The 17765-nt window shown below is 44.8% G+C and overlaps 1 protein-coding gene across 1 annotated transcript in view; it reads right to left on the bottom strand.

Moving 5' to 3' along the window:
- Window positions 1-238: 238 nt before the first annotated feature.
- GCC2 (GRIP and coiled-coil domain containing 2) overlaps window positions 239-17765 on the bottom strand; it is a 34866-nt gene continuing 17339 nt past the window's right edge. Inside the window, exons 10-23 of the mRNA XM_086326690.1 lie at window positions 15817-15936; window positions 15001-15165; window positions 14563-14667; window positions 13600-13762; window positions 10929-11029; window positions 10764-10841; window positions 10170-10307; window positions 9269-9390; window positions 5974-6150; window positions 4858-5075; window positions 3140-3334; window positions 2451-2590; window positions 2096-2297; window positions 239-1764 (exon numbers count right to left, since the gene is read on the bottom strand). Of these exons, the coding sequence (XP_086182816.1) occupies window positions 1694-1764; window positions 2096-2297; window positions 2451-2590; window positions 3140-3334; window positions 4858-5075; window positions 5974-6150; window positions 9269-9390; window positions 10170-10307; window positions 10764-10841; window positions 10929-11029; window positions 13600-13762; window positions 14563-14667; window positions 15001-15165; window positions 15817-15936 (1995 nt within the window). The 3' untranslated portion in view covers window positions 239-1693. The remainder of the gene's footprint in view (window positions 1765-2095; window positions 2298-2450; window positions 2591-3139; window positions 3335-4857; window positions 5076-5973; window positions 6151-9268; window positions 9391-10169; window positions 10308-10763; window positions 10842-10928; window positions 11030-13599; window positions 13763-14562; window positions 14668-15000; window positions 15166-15816; window positions 15937-17765) is intronic.

Below are 17765 nucleotides of genomic sequence, written 5' to 3'. Positions count from 1 at the left end.
TCAAGACCCTTAGGAGGCCGAGGCTAATGTAACAGAAGAGTAGGTGTTAACAATGTGACATACAGTCTAACACATTTAATAGAAATATTAAAATAATCATTACATTTCCTCTCGTTGCGGAAACCAGGAAGGGGGATCCCTTCTGTAATTGAAGTAGTAATTTCTGATCATACAAGACATTTTTGTTATTATGTCCATAGGTAGAGCCCGTATTTCAAAACAGGTTGATAGCCTGGACTCAGAGAGAAAGTGAGATTTATTTAAATATTATAATAGTTACCTGGTATGCTTCTGGCATACTCATATTCACAGTTTATCAAGTAAAAAAACTAAATTCTTAGAAGTCAGCTCTGAAATAGAAGCATTTTCATTAATACATTCACTAGTTAGGTCTGTTCTTCTGAAATAAGAGGAAAGTCAGATATTGAGATTATTTGTTAAAGAACAAACTCAACATGTCAGCAGCAAATTTCAGTTAAAGTAAACTGGAAACCAATGTTCCCGTAACCGCAATACAAAGTCAGTTCACCAGCTGAGACCGAAGATCACAGGGTAGACTAGAAGCCGAAACAACTTCATAGAGCATACTGAGGTGATTTTTAACAAATAGATATTAAAAATAGAGTGTTCACATTGATGATTTAAGGACATGTTTTTGACACAGTCCACAGAATATTCAGAGGCATCAAGCCAAGTACCACCACCACCACCAGGAGCTATAGCCCGGGGCCCCTCGCAGCATGTGAGTGACCGGTGTGCTGGGACTCGTGAGCACCAGCTTGCCTCTGGACAGGACACCGAGTGACACAGCCAGGGCACTGGAAAGTTTCTCTGGACAAACTGAGCAAATTCCCCAGACAGACGCCGGTATAGAGGCTGCTGAAGCACAAAAGGAATATGGGCAGACTCCCCAGGAGCGCCCCATCTGGGAGCACAGTGACCAGGGCTTGTGACCACAGAACCAGCCTGAGATAACGTACTTTGGAGAAGACAGAGCAGCTCATTGTTTGGTCCAAAACTGTGTGTGTGTCCACACACTGCGTGTGTCAGATGAACTGAAGACGCTCAGCCCGTGGTGAAGGTGCAGCAGGTGGAGTGGGGCCCTCTCCATCGCCCCCAGACCCAGGAGTTTTAAAGGGAATAAGGAAACAGTCACACGTTAACTTAGACTTGGGGGTGGACTGCAGCACATTTACTTGATGTTCCTTCATAAACACGTCAGCTTTACCAGGAAAGCATCTTCCTTCACATTCTAACTCACAAGTTTTCTGTAATAATTTGTCAATGATAACAATCGACCTTCCAGTCTGATCTTGTGATAAATGGTCTTACAACATTCTTTTAAAAGTCTAAATTCTGGCTGGTATGGTACCAAAATTTAGTTTAACTTCAGAATTCACAGGACAGCCCTGACTCAGGCAGCCTGAGAGTCCAGAGGAGGGCAGGGTGATGCTCCTGGGTCTGGAGGCAATGGAGAGGCACAGAGTCTCAGGGCCACGGCCATGTCCACACTCCAACTGCTGGACGTTCACCATGGGCCGAGCCTCTTCAATTCATCTGACACATGCACGGATACACACACGGAGATATGAATTACATACACATGGTTTCGGACCAAACAATGACAGTGACATATACAAGCCTTTTTTGCCAAACAGACTATTTGGTTCATAAACAGCACTCTCCCATCAGTCTACCGGAGTCCAGACCAGCTGTGCAGGTAGGATGCCCAGCCCGAGGAGCGGGACCCGCTCTCCTCCTCACCTGTGGGGCGAAACAGAAGGTTACTCTCTACGCTGCACACCTGCCTGCCTTAGGCCTACAGCACCCAGTGTCTTCCTCTGAGGGTCAGATCAAGGACGTCTGACACATGACACACAGCACAGCACAGAAGGAAACCAAATTCACAGGGAGAACCCAAACTAGGGTCACAAGTCCAGTTTCAAGGAACTGGAGATCACACTGACACTGCGTGCTCCCTTCTACGTGGAAGGGATGCACACATGGTGCCATCCCCAGGAAGCAGAGCCAGTGTTTCCTACCAAGCACAGGACATACTGGCCCACAGCACAACCCTGTCTGGTGCCCTGCCCACCTTGGGCGGCGGCCGCCAGCCGGGTCTTCTCCTCAGGGCTGAGCTGCAGCATGGTGTCCACCACAGGCAACAGCCGCGCCCGCTCGCTGCCCGGCTTCAGCAGGATGAACTGCAGCAGCACGTTCTTCAGGTACTCCAGGTTGGCTGCCGACTTCTCCCGCTCCTGGTTCCGCTCCAGCCGCCTGACTTCACTCTTCAGAAGCTGGTGTCAGAGAAGCGAGGGGAAAGGGGTTAACATGAAAGATGAACACTGTGTCTCCTTCTTTTCCCCCGAAATGCCCTTAAAATGACAACAAAGGTGCGGCGAGGACACACAAGCTAGTGTGGAGGGCTTCCTGGAGGCAGTGTCCCCCACCTTAATCTGTTCCATGAGGATGGCGTTGGTGGCTTCCGTTTCCCGAAGCAGGCCATTTAAGTGGTCGGCACTCTTGGTGGTGGAATTGAGCTTCTGAACCAACTCTTCTTTGGTGAATTCATTGTGCCATGCAGGTGGCTCTGCAAGTAATCATCCAATGTTAATTCCCAAAATGAGGGGTCACAAGTGAAAATTTTAATACATCAGCAAGAAAATACCCTGGAATGGCCACTTGGCTCTGCAGGTCCACCCCCACGCCCTAGTTACAAGGCTGCACGTGACACAGGAAGACAGACTCTGCCGTGAAGCAGGCTGCTGGCCTGGAAGCTGTGAGGCCACCAAGTCAGCACCAGCTCACCCTCCTTCATCTGTTCATATCCTGAGAGCTGGTGTTACTTTGCTCATAAGGGAGGAAATACCAGCAGTTACTGGGAGACCGTAATTTCAGTGGTCTTCCATGAGGATTTCATAAAAGGTGAGGGGGGCATTATTACTCAAATAATACATGAGGGAACAGGCTCAAAGTCAACAAGCAAAAAACAGAAAGCCAAATCTGACCATAGCCGAATTTTCCATTTGTAAAACAGGAGAATACTGAAAATACTTTTCCGACAGTAGCTCAAAAGAGCACGTATAAATCAGAGTGACATTAATTAGACAGGATGACACAATCACACAGAAGAGCTCACCGAGCCTGGCTTCAGGAGAACTGAGCAGCTGCTCCAGGGACTGTGCAGGGGTGCTGGCGGGAGAGCCGTGCTCCAAGTCCGTGGTCTCCATCCCCTCCCCCTCCTCCCGGGCCGTGACCTGCACATCTAGGAATGGGAGGTCTGCGCTTCTCCTCTCTCGAAGGCTCCTCAAAGGTTGCTGGGAAGAAGCTGGGCCTGTTACAGGATTTTTAAACAGTAAGTGGGAGATGCTCAGACTCATGGACTCAGCACCAGCAGACACTCAAGCAAAGATAACATGACTCAGGATGACCAGTGGCATGTCAGGGAACCTGAATAACTGAAAGACAAGGAAAGATGCAGAAAGAGGCAACTTTAAGACCACCCTAACCAGCCAATTACTGAACTCTAACCATGAAGTCCACTCACCAGAGGCAGCACTTGCTCACTGAGTTAGGGTAAACTATCGGACAGCACAATGTAGAGGCCTGGCTGCTACAGAAACCCTCCAACCAGACTCTGCCTGTCAGAGGATGGGTGTTTCCAGTACTGCTAACCCTGGAACACCATACCCTTGCTGAGGGCAGCTCTGAGCTCGCTGACCATGGGCCTCACACTCCACCCTGAGGGTTCAGGCCATCACCCACTCTGTTGTCAGGATGCAGGCAAGAAGAGTCCTGAATCCACGGTGGGTTGACCCATCCCACTGGGCTGGGTCCTGCCTCGCTGGACCTGCCTGGTCCAGCCTGCCCAGGCTGGGCTCTGCGCTCGCTGGCCACCAGCCCAGGATACAACCAGGAGAGTCATAAAACACTTCGAAGGAGTTCCTTTATGAATTCCAAAAAAGCTCAAGGTTGGAACAATTACACGGCCTGGTCCAAGGAGTCAGAGCCTGTTTCAGCCAGGCCTGTCAACCTCACCTCTCGCTTAGGCCGCTTCAGTTCCCTCTGCGGAAGTGCCTGCCCGGGTCTCTGACCGTTTGCTCACTGCTTGCTCCACTGCTGACTCCTGACTCCAGTGTTCCCTGGTTAGTCACTTCTGATAGTTCTTGGTTTACATTACATTGTCTGGAAGCTGGTTTTGGTCCTGAGGAGTGACCTGTCGCTGCCAGCACCCTGGCGATGAGGGATCAGTACTGAATACGAAGCTGATACTCTGCACTGAGATGTGGCCTCGTTCCGGCTGATGGGCTCTCATCACTTCCAGGAAGCAGAACAAAGTCGTGTGTGTGGTTGAACAAAAGCTCCACTAATTAGAAACTTGGAAGGGAAGATGCTGTGTTTGACCAAACAATCCTACAATTTCAGCACTCTCTAGAATTTCTGAGTAAAAAAAAATGCATTTGAGAAAACGCTAAAGAACACTAAATGGATGCAGTGGACACTGTATTTGTACACTTGAGAGTACACATGCGGGCTTGAGACCGCATGTTTGAGTCAAAGAGAAAAACCCAACTACGTGAAGTCAGTACCCTGCAGGGGGTCATGGGCTGCTGCAAGAGCAGCAGGGGGTTCAGCGTCCAAGGCTCCACTCAGCGAGCAGACACCATGTCGCTGACCACAACACCTGCTGTCTCATCACCGTGTGTGTGTGTGTGGCGGGGGGGGGAGGTGGCTAGACAGCAGGCCCCATCGCATGTACGTACTCCATATGTGTCCCCATCGCACATACACACTCCACGGGTGCATTCCCACTGCATGTACGCACTCTGTGCACGTGTCCTCATCGCAAATACGTACTCCGCGTGGCTGGCTCGCTGCGGGGCTCCAGAAGCTGGGCCTCTAGCCGGCACAGCTGCTGCTGCAGCGTCTCCACCGTCCTCCGGTGCTCCTCTTGTAGCTGGCGCACTTGTTCCCGGAAGCCAGTGCGTAGGGCCTCGTGCTGAGCCGTGAGCTGATCAACAATCTGCGCGTGCTCAGCCTTCAAGGCGGAGTTCTCCGACTGCACGGAGCACAGCCTGGGGAGAGACCGTGCCACGTAAGTGTCCACCCCAGACTGGCTCGGCCAAGATGGGGACCAGATGTGCCCTGGGGGACTCAGGCAGGAGGCAGATGGGGAGCTGGATGAACCAACTGGAGGCTGTCTACCCTGACATTTCAAGCGAAGGATTAATGGCAGGAGCAGAGGGAAATGAAGCTCTGCTGGAGTGAAGGAGAAGGTGACACGCCTGCTATTCTCCAGATGAGGAGACACCCCTCCACTGCACATGTGCAGACACTTCTCGGGATCTGGAAGTGGGGGGCGGGGGTGAGGGGTGGGGGGGGGGTGCGATCCTGTAATAAGTGCTGTCCACCTTCGAGACCCTTGCACTGGACTCCACCTCGGCTAAAGGATGCGTGAGCATATCAGGAGGGCCCTGGGTCAGGTCAGGGTGGGAAATGAAGCAAGATGAGCAGCCGGAGGAAGAGAGACTGGAAGATGGCGTCTACATGAGCAATTCCACCCCTGGGCACTCCCTGTCAGCAAGGACGCCCATGCCCTGGGCAGGGAGCACAGCTCTGCCTGTGTGCTCCCTACACGCTGTGCTTCTAGTAAACTCTGCCTGTCCTACAGAGAGCGCTTGCTGTAAATTCTTGTTTCCAAAGAAAGTAAGGGCTCCATCAGCAGCTGCCCGAATGTCCTCCAAAGAGAAGAAGTGCCGGCCTCCAATGCAAGGCCATGAGGGCACAATGGACAGAATGGTGGGCGAGCAGGTAAAGCCAAGTACAGACACAGCAGGAAGGGGCACTTAGGCAGAAGCAGCCACCAACGTGTGGACAACCTACTCCTAACTTCAGCCCACACCCTCCCAAGGGTGCCCAGCCGGAGCGCCAAGAAGCCCACTCGCTGCCCGTGTGTCAGCGCCACTGGCTTACTTCTCGCGGAGCTCAGCCTCCTTGCCCACGGCCTCCTGCAGCACCCTGTTGTGCCTCTCCAGCAGGGCACAGTGTTCACACTGCAGGGCCTGCAGCTCAGAGGTGCTGATCTGTAAGCTGTTCTGGGTGTCTTGTAACTTGAGCTTCAGTTGATCAATCAGCATTTCTAGATGTTCTCTGAAACACAAATAGTTCAAAAAATGTTTTTGAAAGATGTGAACCTGATTTTGTGGTTTCAAACAAATTTTACTTTAATCATTTAATCTTTCAATACCATACTCTTGCCATTATTATGGATGATTCTAAAGGAAAAAAAACAATCTGAGGAATTTGGAGAACAGGGTTAAGTGTGAAACAAAACACTACAGTCAGACTTTAGATGTCAGACACTACACATTTACACAAGTCTGAATTTACAGATTTCACATTCAAATGGAGCAGACCATGCAGTGTGTCAAAACAGTCTGTTTTATGTTATAGGACTATGACATTAGTTGGGGGAAAAACAGAAATCATACAGTTCTAAGCTAACCATTCTGAGAACAGCTTGTTACACCAAATTAAAGAAAAGTCTTTGGAGAAAAAGTTAAAAACTGTATTTCTGTCACAACTGGTGTAATACACTATTTCTTTTTTAAAAAGATATTTAATATATAAGAAAGTAGAAGAAACTTAAAACATTTATATTAAAGTAATCTTAACTCAAAACTTTTAATCAAAGCTGACTCTTGGAAATGTGGTATTTTTATATTAAATGTGTCAGTATTCAACTTCAGCTTTTAAGACGAGCAATTCATAGAAAAAAACACCTCATCAGTTTTTAGCCTAGAGTTATCTATTTACTAAATACTTAAAAAGCAATACAACCATAAGATTACAAAATCAATACACAGATATCTGGTGTATTTCCATACAGTAACAATGAAAGATCAGAAAGAGAAATTCAAGCAACAATTCCATTTACCATTGCATCAAAAAAAAATAAAATACCTAGGAATAAACCTACCTCAGAGACAGAAAACCTGTACTCTAGTGACTATTAAGATGCTGATGAAAAAAATCGAAGAAGAAATAAACGATGAATAGATACACCATGTTCATGGACTGGAAGAATCAATATTGTGAAAATGACTATACTGCCCAAGACAATCTACAGATTCAATGAAATCCCTATCAAATTACCAATGGCTTTTTTCATAAAACTAGAACAAAAAGTCTCAAACGATAGAAATGATCCTGAATAGCCAAAGCAATCCTGAGAAAAAAAAATGGAACTGGAGAAATCAGGCCCCCTGACTTCAGCCTACACTATAAACCAAAAGTCATCAAAACAGTATGGTACTGGCACATAGAAATATAGACCAATGGGAACAGGATAGAAAACCCAGAAATAAGTCCATGCACCTATGGTCAATTCATCTATGACAAAGGAGGCAAGACTACACAATGTTGGAAAGACAGTCTCTTCAACAAATGCTGATGGGAAAACTGGACAGTCACATGTTAAAAAATAAAAATTAGATCACTCTTTAACTTCATACACAAAAATAAGCTCAAAATGGATTAAAGACCTAAAACTGAGACCGGACACTAAAAAACTCCTAGAGGAAACATAGTCAAAACACTCTTTGAGATAAATCACAGCAACATCTTTTTCAATCCACATCCCAGAATAATGGAAATAAAAACAAAAATAAACAAACAGGACCTACTCAAAAGCTTTTGCAAAGCAAAGGAAACAATAAACAAAGTGAAAAGACAATCCAGATTGGGAGAAAATATTTGCAAATGATGTAACTGATACGGGATTAGTCTCCAAAATTTACAAAAAGCTCATGATGCTTAACAGCATCAAAACAAACAACCTATTTAAAAAATGGGCAGAAAACCTAAAGAAACATTTCTCCAAAGACGACATACAGATGGCCGAGAGGCACATGAAAAGATGTTCATCATCACTAATTATTAGAGAAATGCAAAATCAAAACTACAATGAGACAGCACCTCACACCAGCTAAAAAGGCTATCATCAAAAAACCCACAAACAACAAATGCTGGAGACGGGGTGGGCAGAAGGGAACCCTCCTGGACTACTGGTGGGACTGCAAATTGGTACAGCCACTATGGAGAAGAGTATGTGTTAGTCGCTCAGTCATGTCTGACTCTTCTCGACCCCATGGACTGTGGCCCACCAGGCTCCTTTGTCCATGGGATTCTCCAGGCAAGAATACTGGAATGGACTGCCATTCCCTTCTCCAGAGGATCTTCCTGACCCAGGGATCCGACCCGGGTCTCCTGCATTGCAGGCAGATTCTTTACCTTAAAAACTAAAAAACTAAAAATAGAGCTACCATATGACCCTGCAATCCCACTCTTGGACATATATCCAGAGAAAAACATTATTCAAAAGGATACACTCACCCCAATCTTCACTGCAGTACTGTTTACAATAGCCACAAGGAAGCAATCTAAATGTCCATCAACAGAGGAATGGATAAAGAACTTGTGGTACATATATACAATGGAACATCACTCAGCCATTAAAAACAATGAAATAACACCATTTGCAGCAAATGGATGGACCTAGTGAGGGATACTGAGTGAAATAAATCAGATAAAGAAGGAAAAATACTGTATGACATCCCTTATATGTGGAATCTAAAAGGAAATAATACAAATGAACTCACTTAGGAAACAAAGAGACTCAGAGTTAGAAAACAAACTTATGGCTGCCAGGGAGTTTGGGATGGACATGGACACATTATTATATTTAAAACAGATAACCAACAAGGCCCTACTGTACAGCACAGGGAACTCTGCTTAAGGTTATGTGGCAGCCTGATTGGGAGGCGGGGTTTGGGGAAGAATGGATACATTTCTATATATGGCTGAGTCCCTTTGCTGTTCACCTGAAACTATCAAAACACTGCTGATCAGCTATACCCCAATATAAAATAAAAAGTTCAAGAAAAAGTAACGCATAAATATACAAACTCTGCAGGATATTTACTCCTACTGAGAATATAAGAGCCAGATGTAAAATTGTTCTGAACACCAGCCCTCTCCCAATAAAAGCAAAGCACAGATGCTATAGAATGCCACAGCAAACTCTCATTCCTAGTATATTTTTGAATAATTCACAAGAGCGATCTGTATGCTAATTTTTAAGAAGTATTAAACAACATATTATTGAAACACTGGTGGTAACTAGTGGTTACGTGTAACCCTCACTGTCCAAAGGCACGGGAGCAGGAGTTCCCAACCCCGTGGGTGCTCCCCATCCTGAAGACCTCACCTTTCTTGTTTGGCCCCCTCAGCCTCAGTCTGAGACACAGACTTATTTTTCTGCTGTTTTAAAACGTTGTGGACCCGGACTTTGTAGCTCTCAAATTCAGAGGTGACCGCAGCTTGTTCTGCCTGTAATGGTTCAGAAACAGAGAAGTCTGACCACTGCATTTTCTAGGTCACGTGGTCCTCCTGCTTTCTCTCAGATTGTGAATGAAGATGAAAACCTTTCTCTGAAGATGAGTAATGCCTCTGACACTCCTTAGTCCCTCAACGAACTTTCCCTAAATAGTGTACTTCTGTTGACCTTACACTTTTTTAAGGTCTTTGAATGACATATCTTGTCTGACAGGAGGTATATTTCTACCTGTTTTCATCCTGGTAGATTACTGCCCATATTTTTATAATAGCACTATTTAGAACGATTTTCACTTACAATATTTCCTGTTTTATAAATACATGAAAAATTAATTCAAACAGGTGAGGCTACTTGCACTTTGGTTTTCAAGAGAGTGGGAAAAGTGTAATTCTGGGTCCCGGGTTTCCTAAAGTGCCCTGTGACCTCTCAGCCCTACTGCCCAGGATGCTTAGAAAGAGCCATGCCTGTAACAAGTCAATTGCAGGGGTCTGTTCTGTACATTGAAGAAAGTGGTGCTTCTATTAGAATACGATTTCATAGTCATTTAGCCCTTGGAGAGAACTCTTAACCTTTCTAACGAAAAAACTTTTTAAAAATTTATTTGCACACAGAAACTGCAAAACAAGGTTAAAGTGGAAACAATGTATACCTCTGTCTTTGCTTTTAGCAGAAACAAGTTGTGCTAGTATAGGTCTGGGTTGGCTGGGCTGGGGTCAGGTGGATGGGTCGAACTGCTGGGAGCCTATCCCCACCCCACAACCCGAGGACGCACCCTGGCCTCGCGGCACTCCTCCTGCAGGGCTGATACCCGCTGCTGGTAGGCACCCAGCGTGCGCTGGTGCTGGTCCGCCGATGCCTTCAGGTGCTCATGAGCTTTGTGCTTCTCTGCCGTCACTTCCGCCAGCTGAATCTGGGGGCAGAGGCTTTCGGTGAGGAGCGAGGGAACCAGATCTTTGCTGGTTAAACAGACTTCCCTTAAATGTCAAGTTGGGGTCTGAGAGGGGACTATGTGTAAGAGACCTAAGAGTAGGAATTTTAACTTATGCTTATTCAAAAAATGGAGCCAACACGAGTAGAATATTTTCTCAATAAATTAATTTGGTTTTCCTTAAATCAATAACACATGTTACAGTTCAATGTTTAATTAAATAACTCAAGCTGTTATACACAAACATAACGGATACAGAAATAAATTATTGCTTTTACTTTCTCAAAATGCTGGCTGATGAAGGATATTTAGGGGGAAGAAATGTGTGTGAGCAAACGTGTATTTTGTGTGTATGCGTGTGTGTATAAAACCCCCCATGTGGCAGCTTACTTCTACATGGAAATTTCTAAAAGCCTTTAACAGTAAAAACAATCTTACTTTATAGACTTCTACTTGCTGCTGGCTGGCCTCCAGTTCACCCTTTAAAGATGCCTGAAGCATTAAGTGATCAGTCTCCTGTAGAACAAGAAACCTGGTTAAATTAAATAACGATGCTATTCATAAATACTTGGACTCAAAGATAGAACTCAGGAATGCGCATACCGCTTGCCTCAAATCTGCCAGTTCTTTCTTGGTTTTCACAAGCAGCTGTTTGATCTTGGTATTCTTTTCCTCATACTGCTGTAGCACAGCCTGCAGCGAAGCTAGTGGGAAAGATCATTTCAGGAGAAAGGTTTATGAGTGGATATAAGTAACCGAATAAGAATCTTTTCTTTGTATTAGCCTATCTCTGAAAGGAACCTGTCTTGGCTTTTTACTACGAATTACTTTAAACACATACGACACTAGTGACAATAATATAGTAAATCCCACTGTACCCATGACCACCTTTAACGACCACCAACACAGGCCGATCTCATCCCACCAAGCAAGGTGTCAAACCTGCATGCACCGTGGCTGCTGCCTGCTTCTGGGAACAGGCTGTTTGCACGCTGCTTATGGCTGCTTTAGTGCAGGAGGAACAGGACAGAGACCTCAGGGTCCGTGACGCAGAGAACACATGTGTCCTTGCCCTTTACTGCAACTCAGATTCACCCGCTGACCCAACTCCTATGACACACAGGTACCCCCCACCCCTGAAACCCACTTGTCTGTAAGTATTTTAGCACACATCTCTGAAATAAAGGCAGATACTTATTGCGTATCTAAAAGCTAAAGACTTCACAATAAGAAATACCTCAAAAGATGTGCTGTGTTTCCAATCACCTGGTCTGATTTTGTGACACTAATTGTTTTGTAAGACAAAGTTCAATAAAGGAAGACTGAAATGTGATCCAAACAAAACACTTTTATGTAACAGAGGTAAAGAGGAAGCCAGTATCAAACAGGAGTAAGTGGATGCACTTTTCACATCACAGGACCAACCACAGAAGCAGGCCAACCTGGCTGCAGCCGTCGTGAAGCAAATACAGAGCATCTGACAGAGACCACAACTTGGTCCTTGACAGAACAAGTAACACATGGGGCAGTGTGACCGCAGCTAGAAGGCCTCAAGAGCAACGACTACCGCCATGAAGCTAAATCCACACACACTGACTACATCACTCAGTAAACAAGAGCAGGTGTTCTGTAAGAATACACCTTGACTTGCCTTTATGATATGTCACCACCAGTAACTTCCTGGCAACTATTTACCCAGTCCTGCAAAGACTATACAAGGCACACATTACATATAAAGCCTTTAAGTGCTCCAGGAATCGTGACAGAGTTCCTGACCTTTAAGAACACAGACTAAAATTAAGGATAATCTCTGGATAATGTGATGATGTAAAGCAAAATAGAAATGTTCACCAGAAATAAAAAGGCGGTGGGGACCCACACGGACTAACGGTCATAGCCAGGTTACATTTGCATGGGACAAGGAAGGCTTGTGGGAACAGCAGATACTGGAGACGGAGGACTCCAAAAGGTGCTCATGGGGTGGGAAGGTGAGGGCACAGCAAATGAATGACAAGGCTGTGGAAAAGCAGGCGCCATGTTTCCGAAGAGGAAGGGCCGCTGCACCCCCGAGGTGAGGAGGGTGAGTGAGGAGCCAGATGGGCCCTGCAGAGGGACAGGGCTGGGGCTACAACACATGGCAGAGTGAGCTGGCTAACAGTTTTGCGCAGATACTTTCTCACATGTCCCCACTCTCCTCCCCGTCCAGCCACAGCCCCGAGCTCAAGCCTCAGGGCCCCTGCCACCCAGGGTGCCTGCATTTCCCAGACCCCACAATGGGCTGAATCATCACAAAGGCCCAAGTCCACCCTGTGTTCAGGTCCCTCCTGAAATGGATCAAGGAGATCTTCCATGCATACTTCTTCCTCACAAGTCAAGCCTTTTCCTCCAACTTGTAAAGACTTAAAGACTTCCACACTACATTACTCCTTTCCACTTCTGCTCCTAATTATGGCTGCAGAAAGGACTGCCCTGTCCCAATTTCCTCTTTCTCTCCAAATCCTAAGAGTCCACACAAGCCCCAACCCCCAACCATTCACCCACAGAAGCTTCTCCCTCTGCACTCTTGACACCCACTGCCTGGACCTCTCGTGTCTGTGCTGACTCACCAGCGAGAGGTGCTGGCTTTCTTAATCAAGCAGCTCTTTTGAAGTTTTCCCAAGACCTGAGCCTCTTTTTCAGCTAGCTGGCTAACTCAAAGTCAAATGTCTGCAAGTGTTTGTGACCTGGAGCCCTGCTACCCAGTATGCACAAGAACGCAGCTGGAAGATGGGTGCGTGCACAGGGAAGGGCCCAGAGAAACCAAGCACAGAGAGTATTTGAAAACTCTGTTAATTACTTAAGAATGAAAAAAAGCCCATGGCTCAAAGAAGAGATTCAAAGAAAATTAAAAACATCTCAAGCTGAATTAAAATAAAAACACAATGTATCTGCTTGTTAGCTGAAGGACTGCCTAAGGGACACTCACAGCTCTAGTGCTTACGCTGGAAATTATTTCACAGATAAAATGGAACAGAATCACCTCAGAAAGATTCCATGGGCATTACAACCATCCTGCTCTGCTGGCAACAGGACCCCTGAGAAATGTTTACAGGACTGAATGTACACAAGGGCACAGTGGGTAGTCTTACAGCCCCGCTCTTTAGTCCCCAGTCTCAGTCCCTACTGTGAGGATGACTGGGCTGCCAAGGAAACCATCAGCACTGGCCCCCACCCCCATCCCCCACTTCTGCTGAAGACAGTGACCATGAGGTGCAGTGGGTTCTGTTTTACTCACTCATTTCTTCTTGCAGGGTCTCTTGTTTCTGTTTTTGGATTTTTATTTCCTGCTCCAAATCTTCTATCTTGCTGTTTTTATTAGATAACTTCTGATTCAGCTCTCTCATCAAGCGCTCGTAATCAGCAATTTCCATGTTCATTAGAGTGGTCTGCTGGGCATCCTGCACAGGTTTCAACGAGAGGTCCATGTGACAGTGGATGAGCTAACTCTGTCTAGGAATTTCTGAAAGGATCAAGGATCGCAGCACACCTACTCTAGGATACTTTTCTGTAGCATAGAAACTTCACATGTTAATGAAAATGCTGGGGTACTTCCTAGATTGTAATTTCATAAAATAGACCACTTTTGTAAACAGTTTAACTTTCTCAGTTTCATTGTATAATTTTCATTAACTACAACTGGTCTACTCTTATTTATAAAATATTCCTATTTTAAGCCGCTCTTATGGTACCTTTATTTTTGCTCCCATTGTTGGAAGAGCAGAGAAAAATTCACCAAAGTTCTCAGCATAATATAAACTTCAGTTTCTAACATTAACTAAATTTTTCATGTGTCACAGAATAATCATGTACAAAGAATAAAACAGCAAACCAAGCCTAAATTCTTCCAGAGAGATGGGCACTGGATAACTAAGTTAAATTTTCCATATTCTGAGGCAAATAATTTATAAAGAAGTACTTCAGTATCACAAATAACCTTGTTTTTGAAATTTTACTTTTCAGGGCCTATAGGATAGTTTAAAAATGAGAACATTGCTATTCTAAGTCTAGTGTTTCATTTTAGCTTTCTGAAAGTGAAAGTCACTCAGTTGTGTCCGACTCCTTGTGACCCCATTGACTATACAGTCCGTAGAATTCTCTAGGCCAGAATACTGGAGTGGGTAGCCGTTCCCTTCTCCAGGGGATCTTCCCAACCCAGGGATGGAATGCAGGTCACCTGCATTTCAGGCAGATTCTTTACCTTTCTAACCAGCTCTAATTCTTGCATGGTTTTCTGAAGCTGTTTCTTTTCCTTTTGAAGCTGTAGCTGCAGTTCTTCTAGTTCATTTACAGAACTGGCATGCTCCTAAAATTAAAAATAGAAACACTGGGACCCCTAAGCCAACCAATGTTTAAAAAAAAAAGCATTCATAAAGGATTATAAAATAAATCTGACATATAAAGTACAGAGTTTGGAAATCTTTCCATATTTAAAAAATATACACCGAAAAATCATACTGTGGATTCTCAACTTCACAGTTGGAATTAATTAACTTCAATTAATTAACTTTAATTCCACGTTAAAGAATTAATAAACTTTGATGATTTAACAAATGCTCATCAGCAAGTCTTTCCTTCACTGTACTGCAATAAAAACACCACTGTGTGAAATGAATTCACCCCACAGAACTGTTTTGACCTTTATTTTCTGTTCTTTCTGAAGTTTTTCAGCTTCCAGCTCTTTGTCTGCCATAGCCTTGGCTTTGTGGACTTCTAGAATCTGCGCTTCCAATAAGCAGGCGTTAGACTGCAGTGTCTCGATACGGGCCAGGAAGTCTTCATTATCTGAGGTTAATTTTTCACACTACAATGACAAATGATTCACTACTGTAAACACACAGAAAATACACACAGGAGAGGAAGAATAAAATGGAACATAATGAGAATACTGGCACAGTATAAAAAAGTGAAGTTTTCAGAATCGAGTCCACGAAATAAAAATGCAAAAATCAAGAGTAAGTTTAAAACACAGTCACTGTTGATGTTAATTTGGAAAACATTTCAAGAGACCAGGAGCACTAACAGATGAAAAGGCAAAAAATGAAAAAAACAAAAAACCTCAGGGGAGCTGAGTTTACAGCTGTAAGTAAGACAGGATGGTTGCCAGTTTTCTGGTCATATTCTTCTCTCAACATTGGGAAAAAGAAAATAAAATTAAGTTTCTATGTATTAATTTTAACTTTTGTGCAAAAAAATATTCGAATTGAAATACACTTATTACAATTTTTACATATGAAAGTGTCAGTCAATCAGTCATGTCTGACTCTTTGTGACCATATGGACTGTAGCCTGCCAGGCTCCTCTGTCCACGGGATTCTCCAGGCAAGAATATTGCAGTATGCCATTCCCTTCTTAGGGGGATCCTCCCAAACCAGGGATTGAACCTGGGTCTCCTGCATTGCAGGTAGATTCTTTACCATCTGAGTCACCATGAATTTACTCAATTTAAAGTTACCTGAAAAGTCAAATTCCTTAATTGTCTTGTAAGGTCTTCTACTTGATGCTCAAAGTTATTGGCACGTTCTTTCTCTGCATCCAACTGTTCTGACTGCTTATCATATTCTGATAAAAGATTCTTCAACAAAAGACAAAAGGACTTAACTTCAGGATATTATCGTACACTCAACTCCTCAGACTGTATGACTGGGCCGTCTTAACACAAGCCTTAAGAGTTCATTCTGGAAGCCTGAAATATTTACCTAGATTCAACATTTGACAGACTACCCCATGGCATCATACAATAAAATTAGCATAATCTAGATGACTTTTAGTATGAGGTAGTCTCTTAAAGGCTCGAAGAGGATTTAAAACATATACAATGCAGTATCTCCAAGTTATCTGTCTAGTCATCAAAAATACTTCTGAAACATGAACATTTAAGCGGGCAGGAGAAAAAGTTTACCCTTGTCACCTGTTACCTCCACCTACAGAGTCTTGCTGAAGACAGGCAAGATGTCCTCCATCTTGGGCCTGGCCCAGATGAAGCAGAGGCGCTCAAGGAATATGAGAGGACCCCACACACAGTCTCATACTCTGCAGCAGAACGTTCACGATTTTCCAAAGACCCTAAAACCACGTGGCTTTTTCCTTTGATGTTCCTAGTCGGCCCTGCTCAGGAGAGAACCCCAGGACCGACCTCTGTGATCCACACCAGCCAACAAGGACGTCCTCCAATGTGCAGCGAGACTCAACTCTTCCCTGTAGCCTGTGTTTCCTCTCCCCTTTCTGATAAATCCTGTTTTCCCCTTGTTCCTGGTCAACTACTGACTGTTCTTCACAAAAATGCAGCCCTGTACAAAATAACTAACACATGTCTCTGGCTTTCCCTGAAAGTGGCCTCAAGGAATCACACCTGTGCTGTCCTGCATGGACTGTGCCTTTGGAATTGTGCCCAACAACATGACTGTTTCTGACAACAGAGAGGAGCTGACTCTACCTGTGGTCTGATTCTAGGCTTTTTGCTCCACTGCTGTCTGTTCATTCTTTCACCACCACCACTCGCAAATCCTGACTGTTGCAGCTCCACACTAAGTCTAGCAGTAGGGCAGGGCTAATCCTCCCATTCTGTTCTTCCCCAATACTGTGTTGCCCCTTTGAGGTCTGACCTGTATTATCTTTCTTCTTTCTAAAGAACTCTTATTAAATTTTTTTTTGGGGGGGAGCTGCACTGGGTCTTCTCTGCTTTGCAGGGGTTTTTCTCTAGTTGTGGCATGGGGGCTACTCTTCCTTGTCGTGCACAGGCTCTTCTTGTTGCAAAGCATGGGCTCTATGAGCAACGGACTCCGGAGTTGTGGAGCACGACCTTAGTTGCTTCTTAACAAGTGGAATCTTCTTGGACCAGGGATTGAACTTGTGTTCCCTCCACTGGCAGGCAGATTCTTATCTACCACACCACCAGGCAAGTCCTAAAGAATTTCTTTTAACATTTATTGACAGGCATGTCTACTGGCAACAAATGCCCTCCATTTCTAAGAAACTCTATTGCTCCTTCACTTCTAGTGCAAAGCATTCTAGGTTGGTGGGTTTTTTTCTCTCAACACCTTAAGCAATGCATTTTACATTCTTCTGTATGGCTCCTTGTAAGTTTGATGTAATCCTCTATACATAAGGTGTTTTTTCTGTGGCTTCTTTCAGGACTTTCATCTTTGATTTTCTGTAATCTGAAAATGACATGCCACGGTGCACCTCTTCTGGTTGTGCCACGTGTGGTGTTCTCTGAACTTCCTTCCCGGATCTGTACCTTGGCACCTGACATTAAACCGGGTAATCAGTCTTCCCTGTGCCAAGTATTTCCGTGTTCCGTTCTCTCTCTTCTCCTATGGCATTCATATTGCACACATGCTATACATTTGTAGCTGCCCCACAGTTCTTGGATGTTCTACATTTTTCCCCCCCTGGTCCTTT

Source organism: Bos grunniens, chromosome 11 (genome assembly GCF_055505025.1).
Source record: "Bos grunniens cultivar Pamir isolate PY7600 chromosome 11, Bosgru_T2T1.0, whole genome shotgun sequence".
NCBI lineage: Eukaryota > Metazoa > Chordata > Mammalia > Artiodactyla > Bovidae > Bos > Bos grunniens.
Note: the sequence above shows the minus strand (reverse complement) of the source record. Positions and strands in the feature narration are given on the sequence as shown.